Here is a 13,892-nt window from a genome sequence, read left to right on the forward strand (position 1 = left end):
TAACTCAAGCTCAAGGAGCTAGTCTTTTATTATATGTCCTATTCTAAGCTAGTATTATATACTGGCATGAGCAGGGTCTTTCGTTAATAAAAGTTGGTTTTAAGAAAGTTTTATTTTAAATCCTAAGGTTCCTCGGTGCCACGCAAGTTCAACAATTTTTTATAGCTATTAAGAAAATCCCTGTGGTAGTCCTGGTAACGATCATCTTAGTAATGTTACCCGCTGCACATGCGTAAGGTTTTCTAAGTTAGAAAATAGTTAGAACCATAATAAGCGCATTCACCCTTTTTTATTTTTCGCTTTGCTGTTTTTTACACTATTTGAATCCAATGATGCACTTAAATTTTTTTTTTTTTTAAATCAGGACTTTCACTTTCAGCAGAAGCTTAGAATTCGATGTCGTCCAGCTTTACTCTATCACAAACACAACAACGCAAGATACTAGGTATTATTCGACATGTGGGACTAGATGAATGTTAAATTTTCCCAGGAAGAACTTGAAATTTTTTAAGGAATATAAGATTTAAGACTTTCAAGTATAATAGCTCATCTTCGTTGTGATTACATTAAATAGAAAATGAAATAGAAAATTCAATATAAGCGCCTCACTTTTTTGTTCTTTGCTTTGCCCTTTTTCTACAATATTTGAATGCAAGCATACAGTTTACATCTTTTAAATCAGGGTTTGCACTTTGAGCTGAAGCTTAGAATTCAATTTTCCCTGGCTTAACTTTGTCATAAACAAAACAACGCAAAGCGCTTGGCAATATTTTACAAGTGGAATCAGTTGAATGTCAACTCTCCCCAGGAAAAAATTAAAATTCCTTTCCAGAGAGTTAGACTAGGAGTCAATATAATTTTCCTCTGTCTCGATTACACCCTTCTAACAATGTGGCTATGGAGCATATCTTTGAACTTTATGTAGGAAAGATTTATTTGTTGAAATTACTTCATGAGATCTCAAAATAGTAAAAATACAATAAATCTATTTAAAGTTTTCTCTATTTCAAGAAATGGCATTTCATGGGGAAGGGATTGAGAAACAGACATTTTTTTCACCACAATTTGGAGCGTGAAGAAAAGTCATGACATACTTGAAACCTTCAACTTCTTATTTATTTAATGACCAAATATCAGTGATATATTAACAATTTCTTATAGCTTTTTGCAACTTTTCACAGGATTGCGCCACTGATCAATCGACAAAAAATCGGTCTTTATTGGCAAAAGAATTTTGTTTGGACACTAGTCGAAATATAGCCTTAGCGTATTCCAACGTTGTTGTTAAATGAGATTAAATTAAAAAATTTTTTTTTTAACTCAAAATAAGGAGCAGAGTTAAAACTCAAAACGAACAGAAATTATTCCTTTTATGAGGGGGCTATCCTTCGATATTGCTCTTTATGCTAGAGTTGTTTAGTACTGATGAAACAGCTTCTTATTCTAACTATTCTAGAATCAGGAATTGCTCTTAAGAAAATGGGACAAACAGTCAAATTTTTGATTTCGCCTTAACACCCTTAGGGTTTTTGGACACACAAAGGATGAAATACCCCCCCCCACATTCCAAATAATAAAGGCTATGCGTTGAATATTGGCAAATTACATAATTTACAATACTTTCCCCAAGGTTATGGGGGGAGGGGGTATGTTTACACTGAAGTATAGATTTGAACCTTTTGACTATTTTGACCAAAATTTTCTATCTCAAAATTTGATTAGTATTGAGAAAAACAGTCATCTTAAAAGGGTGAGGGGGCTGGTTGCCCTTTGACCACTTTGCAACATCCACCTCAAAATGTCCTAAAAGTTTTAAGTTAAAGTCCTCAGTTGTTCTTAGGATATTGCTAATACCCCTTTTTGAAAGCCAACATACATGTAGCGCATTTCTATTTTGTTCAACGTCCCTCTCAACATTTCCATAAGTTATACCTGAAAGGCTAATTCAACACCTTAAGCTTTTTGAAAACCCAGGATCGAACATGCCCTTTTTCTCAACAACAACCCCCATATGCATACCACTGGAGATTTACAGAACTTACAGCAATTTGCCTCAGGAGCCCTGGAGCTGTGAGGGGCCGTTTCATTCTTGGAGGCACAGTCATTTAACTTTTAGACTGTTTTAAACAAAATGGACATTTCAAAATTTTGATCAGATATTTTGGGAAAGAACGCGGATAAGAAAAGCGTGAGAGAGGGACAGGATGCTCTTTGATATGAAGTGGCTCTGGGAGAAAAGAAATATATATTGAAGCCTTTACAGAAACTCTAGAACATTTCCTTTTACAAAAGAGACCTCTCTACAACAAAGTGCCATTTTCTGAACTACACTTTTGAACTACATTTCTGAACTACATTCACTTTTGAACTACATTTCTGAACTACATTCACTTTTGAACTATATTTCTGAACTACATTCACTTTTGAACTACATTCATGAACTAAAATTTTGAACTACAAAAAGTTACCCAAAAGAGTGCCAAACGCCTTGGTGTGCAAATTCTAGCACTGGTTCTTAGACATTCTACAAATGTAGAGAAGTCCAAGGGGTCAGTTTAATAGAACTGGTTTTGCATTATATTATATAATGTGCAAATTTGGTCTCTATTCCAATAAGAAAAACCCTTGTTTTAATCAGTACCTTATGACTATGCGCAAATAACTGTCTCCCAAATAGTTTGTGATGAATTCTAAAAGAAAAAAAGTCTGGAACATATGGACCTTTTTAGGGAGGATTGCGCCTGGAGGCCCCCTTCTGTCCGTAGCTGATAAGGTACACGTTTCTATACGGTAGTAAGATCGAATCTTATAACAAGACAAACTTGTTTCTATAAAGGGGAAATTTCCAAGTCCTCGCGAACTTTTTCCGACATAAGGTTCCTGATCCAAGATAAAAGACTAATCAGTTTGTAATTTTCTAGCAATCTTCCATTACAAATCTGTTTCACTCAGAAAACAGGGAAGCAATTTGTTCCAAGTGCTCTATCCCTAATCCTGAAAAAGGGTGAACAACTTTTTAAGCCTACACGCTTGGTAAAGCCTTTCATTACCTATAAAAAATCGTTGCTCTTTATGGTTAATCCTTAGCAATTTGCAACCTGAAGAAAAAAATGCTCTTCACCTATCTTTTCCTCAGTTTCTTACTAATGAAAATGACTTTTAAACTATAATTAGTCATTGAAAGGTAAAGAAATTTTAACATGGATTTATCTTTTTACTGGTGCGGTGCAAAAATACTTCTGTAATTAATAATGTAGAGTCTATCAGACCCTGTTACATTGGGCCTATCAACAATCTGTTTATCAGGCCAAAAACCAAACTTTTTCACAGGAAACGTAACTACAGTCGCACCAATTCACGAAAATGTAAGGGGGGGCAAGGGTTTTTAATGCAGATATAAAAAAGGTATCTTTCAAAGGGGGGGGGGAGGGTATTCTAGTTTTCCCGATCTTTTAAATAAATACGCCAAAACAAGTACGATTCAAAATCCAAGCTTGGCAATCACCCCCATTACTTTCTCTCTTATTCTCACCCCCTCTCCCGCATTGGACTCCCCTGAGCATGTGCGTTTTGCTTTTTTCTTCAGATCTGGGATATTATTATCATAGTAAGCCTTTCGATGGGGGGCGAGGCTGACGTGAGACAACAACTCTTTAATACACTTCAAAGCGATTTTGCAATAGTTGGTAGAACATTTTTCAAAAGAAATCAAACAGTTTGTGGTAACGAACTGTAGTAAGGAGCGACCCGGCTCAATAGTAACCAAAACTCTAAAAAATGGAATTTTGATACCAATACCTATATCAAAAGAATCGCATTTTAATGCTGGTTTTAAATATATAAGTTTCATCAAGTTTAGTCTTACCCATCAAAAGTTACGAGCCTGAGAAAATTTGCCTAATTTTAGAAAATAGGGGGAAACACCAGCTAAAAGTCATAGAATCTTAACGAAAATCACACCATCAGATTCAGCGTATCAGAGAACCCTATTGTAGAAGTTTCGAGCTCCTATCTACAAAAATGTGGAATTTTGCATTTTTTGCCAGAAGGCAGATCACGGATGCGTGTTTATTTGTTTTTTTGTTGTTTTTTTTTCCCAGGGGTGATCGTATCGACCCAGTTGTCCCAGAATGTTGCAAGAGGGCTCATTCTAACGGAAATGAAAAGTTCTAGTGCCCTTTTTAAGTGACCAAAAAAATTGGAGGGCACCTAGGCCCCCTCCCACGCTAATTATTTTCCCAAAGTCAACGGATCAAAATTCTGAGATAGCCATTTTATTCAGCGTAGTTGAAAAACCTTATAACTATGTCTTTGGGGACGACTTACTCCCCCACAGTCCCCGTGGGAGGGGCAACAAGTTACAAACTTTGACCTGTGCTTACATATAGTAATGGTTATTGGGAAGTATACAGGCGTTTTCAGGAGGATTTTTTTGGTTGGGGGGAGGGGTTGAGAAGAGGGGGATATGCTGGGGGAACTTTCCATCGAGAATTTGTCATGGGAGAAGAAAACTTCCATGAAGGGAGAGCAGGATTTATTAGCATTATTTAAAAAAAAATTAAAAAATAAATGTGAAAAAGCTTTTTCAGCTGGAAGTAAGGAACAGCAATAAAACTTAAAAGAAACAGAAATTATTACCCATATAAGGGGATCACCTCCTTATGATACCTAGCTCTTTACGCTAAAGTATTTTTAGTAATTTCAACTATTTATTCTACGGCTTTTGTGATTCAGGGGTCATTCTTAATGAATTGGGATAAAATTTAAGCTTTAGTGTAAAGAGCGAGGTACTGACGATGGGGCGAATCCCCTCATATCTATATATATAAAAATAAGTTGTCTGTCTGTGGATGTGTGGATGGGTCAGGTGACGTCACCTGAAAAAACTGGATCAGGTGACGTCAAAACTGAAAAAACTAAAAAAAGGCAAAAACTACAAAAAAAACTAAAAACCAATAAAAAAAATAAAAAAGCTAAAAAACTAAAAAAACTATAAAGGTAAAAACCAATAAAAAACTAAAAAAAAAACTGAAAAAACTAAAAAAAGGCAAAAACTACAAAAAAAACTAAAAACTAATAAAAAAACTAAAAAAGCTAAAAAACTAAAAAAACTAAAAAAAGGTAAAAAACTAAAAAAAATAAAAAATAAAAAAAAACTAAAAAAAAGGAAAAAACTGAAAAATAAGCTAAAATAAAGGTAAAAACCAACAAAAAACTAAAAAGAAAAAAAGGAAAAAACTAATAAATGACGACACTCAAAGAGAAAGCGACCAGGACAAAAGGAATGTTCGATTAGCAATCAACAAAGCACCGGGACACAGGGAGTATAAATGACGACCAGGACATAAGTAAAAAAAAAAAACTATCTATATATATAAAAATAAGTTGTCAAACTAAAAAAAGGCAAAAACTACAAAAAAAACTAAAAACTAATAAAAAAGCTAAAAAACTAAAAAAACTAAAAAAAAGGCAAAAACTACAAAAAAAACTAAAAACTAATAAAAAAATAAAAAAGCTAAAAAACTAAAAAAACTAAAAAAACTAAAAAAAGGTAAAAAACTAAAAAAACTAAAAACTAAAAAAAACTAAAAAAAAGGAAAAAACTGAAAAATAAGCTAAAATAAAGGTAAAAACCAATAAAAAACTAAAAAAAAACTGAAAAAACTAAAAAAAGGCAAAAACTACAAAAAAACTAAAAACTAATAAAAAAAGTAAAAAAGCTAAAAAACTAAAAAAACTAAAAAAACTAAAAAAACTAAAAAAAGGTAAAAAACTAAAAAAAAAAGGAAAAAACTGAAAAATAAGCTAACATAAAGGTAAAAACCAATAAAAACTAAAAAGAAAAAAAGGAAAAAACTAAAAAAAATTTTCATCTAAAAAACTAAAAAAAACTAAAAAAGGTAAAAACTAAAAGAACTAAAAAAGAAAAAAATAAATGACGACACTCAAAGAGAAAGCGACCAGGACAAAAGGAATGTTCGATTAGCAATCAACAAAGCACCGGGACATAGGGAGTATAAATGACGACCAGGACATAAGTAAAAAAAAAATTAACAAAACTAAAAAGAAGGTAAAAACTACAAAAAAACTAAAAAGAAAAAAAAACTAAAAACTAATAAAAAAACTAAAAAATCTAAAAATCTAAATAAACTAAAAAAGAAAAAAAAGGAAAAAAATAAAGGAGAAAAACAAAACTAAAAAACGAATGTATATACAGACCGGTACACCGGGATACAAATGACGACCGGGACACAGGGAATATAAATGACGACCGGGACACAGGGACACAACTACAACGGGGACACCGGGGGAAACAGGGGGATATAAATGACGACCGGGACAAAAAAACTAAAAAGAAAAAAAAACTAAAAACTAATAAAAAAACTAAAAAATCTAAAAATCTAAATAAGCTAAAAAAGAAAAAAAAAGGAAAAAAATAAAGGAGAAAAACAAAACTAAAAAACGAATGTATATACAGACCGGGACACCGGGATACAAATGACGACCGGGACACAGGGAATATAAATGACGACCGGGACACAGGGACACAACTACAACGGGGACACCGGAGGAAACAGGGGGATGTAAATGACGACCGGGACACCGGGACAGGGAATGGTCGATTAGCAATCACCATCAACAAAGCTCAAGGGCAATCATTAGAATCATGAGGTATAGATCTGAATACAGATTGTTTTCCCATGGACCATTATATGTTGCATGTTCAAGAGTCGGTAAACCTGACAATCTATTTATATGCAAAGACAATGGGACAGCAAAGAATGTTGTATATTTGCAAGTTTTACGTAGTTAAAACCATATATATATATATCTATCTATATTCACAGGTGGGACATAGGGACACAACTACAATGGCGCGTAACTATTATGGCGCGTAACGACTTACGCGCGCGGGGGGGCTTGGGGGGGGCGCGAAGCGCCCCCACCAACTAGGTGTTGGGGTGGCGCGAAGCGCCACCCCAACAGCTAGTATGTAATAAAAACATGAGAATACAAAAGTTCTTTACGTAAGCTAATTTATAAGTTACGTAAATCTTTTACCAATAAAAAGATTCGTAGAAAATTAAAAGTTCTATTTGCCTTTTTAATTAACCAAAAAATCGGAGGGCAACTAGGCTTCGCCCCCACTCTTTTTTTCTCAAAATCATTCGATCAAAATTATGAGAAAGCCATTTAGCCCCCCAAAAAAATATGCAAATTTCGTTTTGATTATTCCTCTGCGGAGAGCCAAAATCAAAACATGCATTGATTCAAAAACGTTCAGAAATTAAATAAAAAAAACGAGTTTTTTTAACTGAAAGTAAGGAGCGACATTAAAACTTAAAACGCACAGAAATTACTTCGTATATGAAAGAGGCTGCTTCCTCATCAACGCCCCGCTCTTTACGCTAAAGTTTTTTACTGTTTTAAAAAGAAGAATTGAGAGAAAGAGTCAAACTTTAGCGTAAAGAGCGGGGCGTTGATGAGGAAGTAGCCTCTTTCATATACGAAGTAATTTCTGTGCGTTTTAAGTTTTAATGTCGCTCCTTACTTTCAGTTAAAAAAACTCGTTTTTTTTATTTAATTACTTAAAAAGGCAACTAGAACTTTTATTTTTTTATGAATGTTTTTATTAGTAAAATTATTAGTAAAAATAAATTTTATTAGTTAAAGATATACGCAACTTAAAAATTAGCTTACTTACAGAAACTTCTGTATTCTCATATTTTTAGTACATATATGAGGGGGTTCACCCCCTCGTCAGCACCTCACTCTTCACGCTAAAGCTTAAATTTTGTCCCAGTTTCTTAAGAATGACCCCTGAATAACAAAAGCCGTAGAATAAATAGTTAAAATTTCTAAAAATACTTTAGCGTAAAGAGCGAGGTATTAGGAGGAAGAGAGCCCCTCATATGCGTAATAATTGTGTTGCGGAGCAACACTACTGCTTTCGTTGTTTTTTTTGTTTTTTTTTTTGTTTTTTTCACCGTGACCAGCGACCTGTAGCTCCGAAGTGGTAAGAGTTAAAAATTTGAGATTTTTCAGAGGGAAGGGAACGTGAAACAGAGTAAAAAAGTTCCAGAGAAGTTCCTAAAATTTCTAACAGTTTTCCATAAAAAAAAATAAAACCGTTTTTTCCTTAGAAACTCTGCGTTTGATGTTTGGCGTCAAGTTAAGACGACCCTAGCTTCGGAAATAAACTTGTTAGAAATACAGTTATGCAAAACTCATGTAGAACTTCATTTGGATTTTCGAGTTCCATCAGTTCACTTAATCACGGCCTTAAACAAATTCCTAAAAGAACAACTGGATTCCAGATGCCAGGCGGGCTGAAAGACGCCCGATCCTGCTTCAAGTACAAGTAAATAGGTATGGCTAAGCTAGTCAGTAGCGTTGGCTACAAGCAAGTGAGTCACAGATTAAATAATCAAGTAAGGAAAACATGTTCCGGGAAAAAAGCTGAAGGAAATAAGGAATTTAGGTTGACAAAAGGACTTGAAATTTTGAATTAGAAAGACAACGGGTATATTGCTATATATTATGGTACTTTCACTTAGAGTAAAGACACAACAATAGTTCTATAATAAATGAGATATAGGTCCAAAATGGTACTTTATAAAGAATCAAGCTTCATACTCAATAAGTAGCGTTCATACCTAACTGTAGCTGTACCAATTGTTTACCCTTTTGTATCCCAGGTATATCGGCTTACACATTTTTTCAAGGTATCAGTTTTAAGCTTGGATAAAAGTTTAAGCTTAGATATCTATTTCCAGTTTTTTTTCTCAATAAAAAATAGGAAGAAAACACTTTACTGTCCATGGAATTGAAAGAAAATAAAGATCCAAAAAATGAAGACTACTTTTGCATAGTTATATCGTTATTTAAAAGAATAAATGAATTTAATTTCATAAATACGCTTAAGATACTTACCGCACCTAGTATAAATGATATTATCATTTATGAATCGCTGTTTTAGGGAGTTAAGAATCGCTGGCTCGTGGAGGTAGGAGAGTCCAGTAAGATCGTTTGTACCAACAAGAAAGTCAGGGTTACAAAGAAACGGCAGCTCTTTAACATCTTTCACATGTATTTCTTGTACCTAAAAGATTTGGGCTACTAATACGAGACCTTATAGAAAAAATCAGTCACATTATTTGACGGTCTTTACCGAGTTACTTTCAATTGAGAAATCTTGTTTTTTTTAAATTTAATTCCTATTCGTTCTTTACAGTATACCCGTTTCATCATATAATAATAAAAAATAATTACACAAAACAAGTTTTTAAAAGAAAAGTAAAGAGCTCCATTAAGCCAAAAATGAGCGGACATACAGCCAAATAGTCTCCCAAGCGTATAACTGCCCTAAATCACTATCAATAAATAAATGAAATTCAAAACGAACAGAAATTACGATAAATAGCCGAGTCAAACTCAAAAATAGAAAAAATTAACATCAGTACGGCTGATAACCCCCATGCCTTCTCAAGACCAAAACAAAATTTTCGTTTTACTGAAAACAAAATACGTTTGGAATGTTTTCAATTTTCTTACTTTCATGAATAAAAAATAATCAGAACTTTGAGGATTAAATATCAGTATATGTCAATTAAACTGGGAATCCGCGGTCATTGTTTTTTTTTTCAGTAGAGTGCAGATCGTGTTCTGGTCCTGAGAAGGTATGGGGGTTATCAGACCTACTCATGTTAATTATTGCTCGTTTTGAGTTTGAATCGGCTATTTATTGTAATCTCCGTTCCTTTTGAGTTCTGTTTATTTATTGATAGCGATTTGTGGTAGTTTTACGCTTGGAAGATTATTTGACTTTATTTTTGCTCATTCTTGGCTTAATGGAGCTCTTTATTTTTCTTTGAAAAATCTATTTTGTGGAAAGTTTTTTCTTAAATTAATTAAGGGTAATTATGAGTTTATTAGAAGGGGTAATGGCGTATTAAGTAAAAAAAAATTGATGATAAATCATATTAGAATAATAGAGTAAGGTCTAGTACGTAATTAAACATATACTTGTCTTTCTAATATACTCTTAAGTCTATATTAATTATCAAATTTAACCAATGTATTATTAGTCATTATCTCGGCTCTCTCTTTTTTATTATTAGATTCGTTGAAAAAGCTTCATTAGTTAACCGCTGACATAGCTCACAGGTAGTCTTGGCATTTTCAATTTACATTCTTCTTCTGCATACACCATTGCAGTACCAATAGTGTGACGTCATTTTCGTTATGAAGCCATTTTAGTCCGTCGACACTGTTCCTTCTGTTGTCGTTGAGCCCTTTCAAGTTCTTGAAACATCTGTTGTTGCACCAGAGATTTAATTTCAAAGCCTCACAGTACAGACGTTGAACCAGATATAGAAGAAACCGGTGAAGCCCATCGGACATTATTTCTGATGTTGTCATTGAGCCCTTTCGAGTTCCTGAGATATATGTTGTTGCACCAGAGGTGTCTATTTCAAAGCCCCACGGCACTGACGTTGAACCAGATATATATATATATATATATAAATATATATATATATATATATATATATATATATATATATATGTATATATATATATATATATATATATATATATATATATATATATATATATATATATATATATATATATATATATATATATATATATATATATATATATATATATATATATATAAAAGAAGAACAAAAACCAGTTCTAAACATTGATATGGACGAGCTCAGTTCGTTGTCCATCGAAAATATTACATTGCCTGTAGTAGAAAAAGAAAAGGCTGAAGTATCTTCTAGCCCAGTATTAAACTCAAAACTTTGTCTAATCCGGTGATCCAAGTCGACACTGTTGATGTAATTGTCCCTAATGTAGTCGCTGAGCCTAGTCCAGTCCCTGAAACATATGTTGATGCACTAGAGCAATCAATTCAAGAACCGAAAAGGAAGCAGAATAGGAAAGAGGCTGAAAAGATGACAATGACTCTTAAAACCTCATTACTTACGACCCCTGCGCAGATGCTAATGATGGCCAAATCCAAGATAGATTTATCCACATTAGAATTCAGCAGAAAAAGGTAGGAAAATATTGATTACTGTACAGGGACTCTCATCGGATTACGATTTAAAGAAAACTGTGAAGGCTGTCAAAGTAATTTGCATGCAATGGAAAGGTGGTTAAACATCCTGAATATGGAGTTATTCAGCTTCAAGGAGATCATCGTGAAAACATTTGTAAATTTATGGTGAAGTGTAGACTGCATCGGCAGATCAGCTAAAGTTTTACGGTTTTCACGAAAAATAACTTCAAAAACCTTAAGACAGTTTTCTATATTCACTCAGGATAACAGTTTATTACTATTTGTACATCTTCTAGTGTCCTTGTTGGTTTTCCCCCTTTATTTATAACGCAATGTTGAATAAACTTGTTCGTAATTTAATTTTGATATAATCTTGTAGCCCAGCATTCCTTCAAAACAATCAGTGTAAGTAGTTTTTTTATGGCACTTGGTATTAACCAAGTGACATAGCAATCGCAAATTCTGTCGGTCTGTCGGTCCCGGTTTTACTACTTTAGGCACTTCCAGGTGAGCTAGGACGATGAAATTTGGCAAGCGTATCAGGGACCGGACCAGATTAAATTAGAAAAAGTCTTTTCCCGATTTGACCATCTGGGGGAGGAGTGGTGGGCCGGTTAATTCGGAAAAATAGAAAAAATGAAGTATTTTTAACTTACGAACGGTTGATCAGATCTTAATGAAATTCGATGTTTGGAAGGATATCGTGTCTCAGAGCTCTTATTTTAAATCCCGACTGGATCTGGTAACATTGGGGGGGGAGTTGGGAGGGGGGAACCTAAAATCTTGGAAAACACTTAGAGTGGAGGGATCGGTATAAAACTTGGTGGGAAAAATAAGCACAAGTCCTAGATACACGATTGACATAACCGGAACGGATCCGCTCTCTTTGGGGTAGATGGAGGGGGGGTTCATTCTGATAAAATATAAAAAATGAAGTATTTTTAACTTACGAACGGGTGATCAGACCGTAATGAAATTTGATATTTAGAAGGATCTTGTGCTTTAAGGCTCTTATTTTAAATTCCAACCAGATCCTGTGACATTGGGGGGAGTTCGAGGGGGAAACCGGAATTCTTGGAAAAATGTGAAAATTTGGGTATTTTTATCTTATGAACAGGTAATCAGATCTTAATGAAACTTGATATATAGAAGGATCTTATGTCTCAGATGCTCCAGTTTCGACTCGAATTGGATCCGGGGACATAAGGGGCTGGAGGAGGGAAACAAAAATCTTAGAAAACGCTTAGAGTGGAGGCATCCGGATGAAGCTTGGTGGATAAAATAAGCAAATTTCGTAGATATGTGATTGACGTAACCTTACTGATTTCGCTCTCTTTGGGAGAGTTGGGGGAGGGGTTCAGTCTTTGGTAGAAATTTGTAGGCGTGTCAGGGAGCTGCACAAATCGACTTGATAAAGTCGTTTTCTCAGTTTCGGCCATTTGGGGAGCTAAAGGGAAAGGAAAAATTTGAAAAAATGAGGTATTTATAACTTACGAGTGGGTGATCGGATCTTAATGAATTTTGATATTTAGAAGGACATTGTGACTCAGAGCTTTTATTTTAAATCCCGACCGGCATTGAGCTTCTGATTTTCCTTTTAAATTTATCTATTGATTCTTATAGTTTTGTTAGAACTCATACCATGTGAGCACTTGGCTCTTAGCTCTTCTTGGCTCACCCGTTCGTAAGTTACAAATACCTCATATTTTCTAATTTTTCCGAATTATTCCCCCCTCCCCAAATCCACCATTGAAAGCGGATCCGGTCCGGTTATGTCAGTCACGTATCTTGGACTTGTTTTTATTCTTCCCACCCAGTTTCATCCTGATCTCTCCACTCTAAGTATTTTCCAAGATTTCCAGATCCCTCCCCAGCTGCCCCCCAATGACACTGGATCCGGTAGGGATTCATAATAAGAGATCTGAGTTACGAGGTCCTTCTAAATATGAAGTTTCAATAAGATTCGGTCACTCCTTTTTAAATTAAAAATACGTCATTTTAAAAAAATTTCAGAATTAGCCCCCCCCCAACTCCCGCAAATAGAGCGGATTCGTTCTGATTATTTCAATCATGTATCTAGGACTTGTGCTTATTTTTCCCACCAAGTTTCACCAAGATCCCTCCAATCTAAGCGTTTTCCAATATTTTAGGCCCCCCCCTCCAAATACCCCCAAAGTCACGAGATCCGGTCGCGATTTAAAATAAGAGCTCTGAGATATGATATCCTTCCAAACTTCAAATTTCATTAAGATCCTATCACTCCTTCGTAACTTAAAAATACCTCATTTTTTCTAATTTTTCAGAATTAACCCTCCCCCAACTCCCCCAAACAGAGCAGATCCATTCCGGTTATGTCAATCACGTATCTAGGACTTCTGCTTATTTTTCCCCACCAAGTTTCATCTCGATCCCTCAACTCTAAGCGTTTTCAATGATTTTAGGTTCCCTCCTCCTCAAACTCTCCCCAATGTCACCAGATCCAGTCAGGATTTATAATAAGAGCTTTGAACCACGATATCCTTCTAAATATCAAATTTCATTGAGATCCGACCACCCGTTCGTAAGTTAAAAATACCGCATTTTTTTAATTTTTCAGTAATACCCCCCCCCCCCCCCCCAACTACCCCAAAGAGAGCAGATCCGTTCCGTTTATGTCAATCATCTATCTAGGACTTGTATTTATTTTTCCCACCATGTTTCATCCCGATCCCTCCACTCTAAGTGTTTTCCAAGTTTTAGGTTTCCCCCTCCCAACTCCCCGCCCCCGTCACCAGATCCGGTCGGGATTTAAAATAAGAGGTCTAAGACACGATATCCT

At 34.7% G+C, this 13,892-nt stretch overlaps 1 protein-coding gene across 1 annotated transcript in view; it reads right to left on the bottom strand.

Moving 5' to 3' along the window:
- LOC136042843 (unconventional myosin-Va-like) overlaps positions 1-13,892 on the bottom strand; it is a 40,925-nt gene that overhangs the window by 13,772 nt on the left and 13,261 nt on the right. Inside the window, exon 3 of the mRNA XM_065727770.1 lies at positions 8,935-9,103. Within this exon, the coding sequence (XP_065583842.1) occupies positions 8,935-9,103 (169 nt within the window). The remainder of the gene's footprint in view (positions 1-8,934; positions 9,104-13,892) is intronic.

This window comes from Artemia franciscana, unplaced genomic scaffold (assembly GCF_032884065.1).
Source record: "Artemia franciscana unplaced genomic scaffold, ASM3288406v1 Scaffold_2137, whole genome shotgun sequence".
NCBI classification, from domain to species: domain Eukaryota; kingdom Metazoa; phylum Arthropoda; class Branchiopoda; order Anostraca; family Artemiidae; genus Artemia; species Artemia franciscana.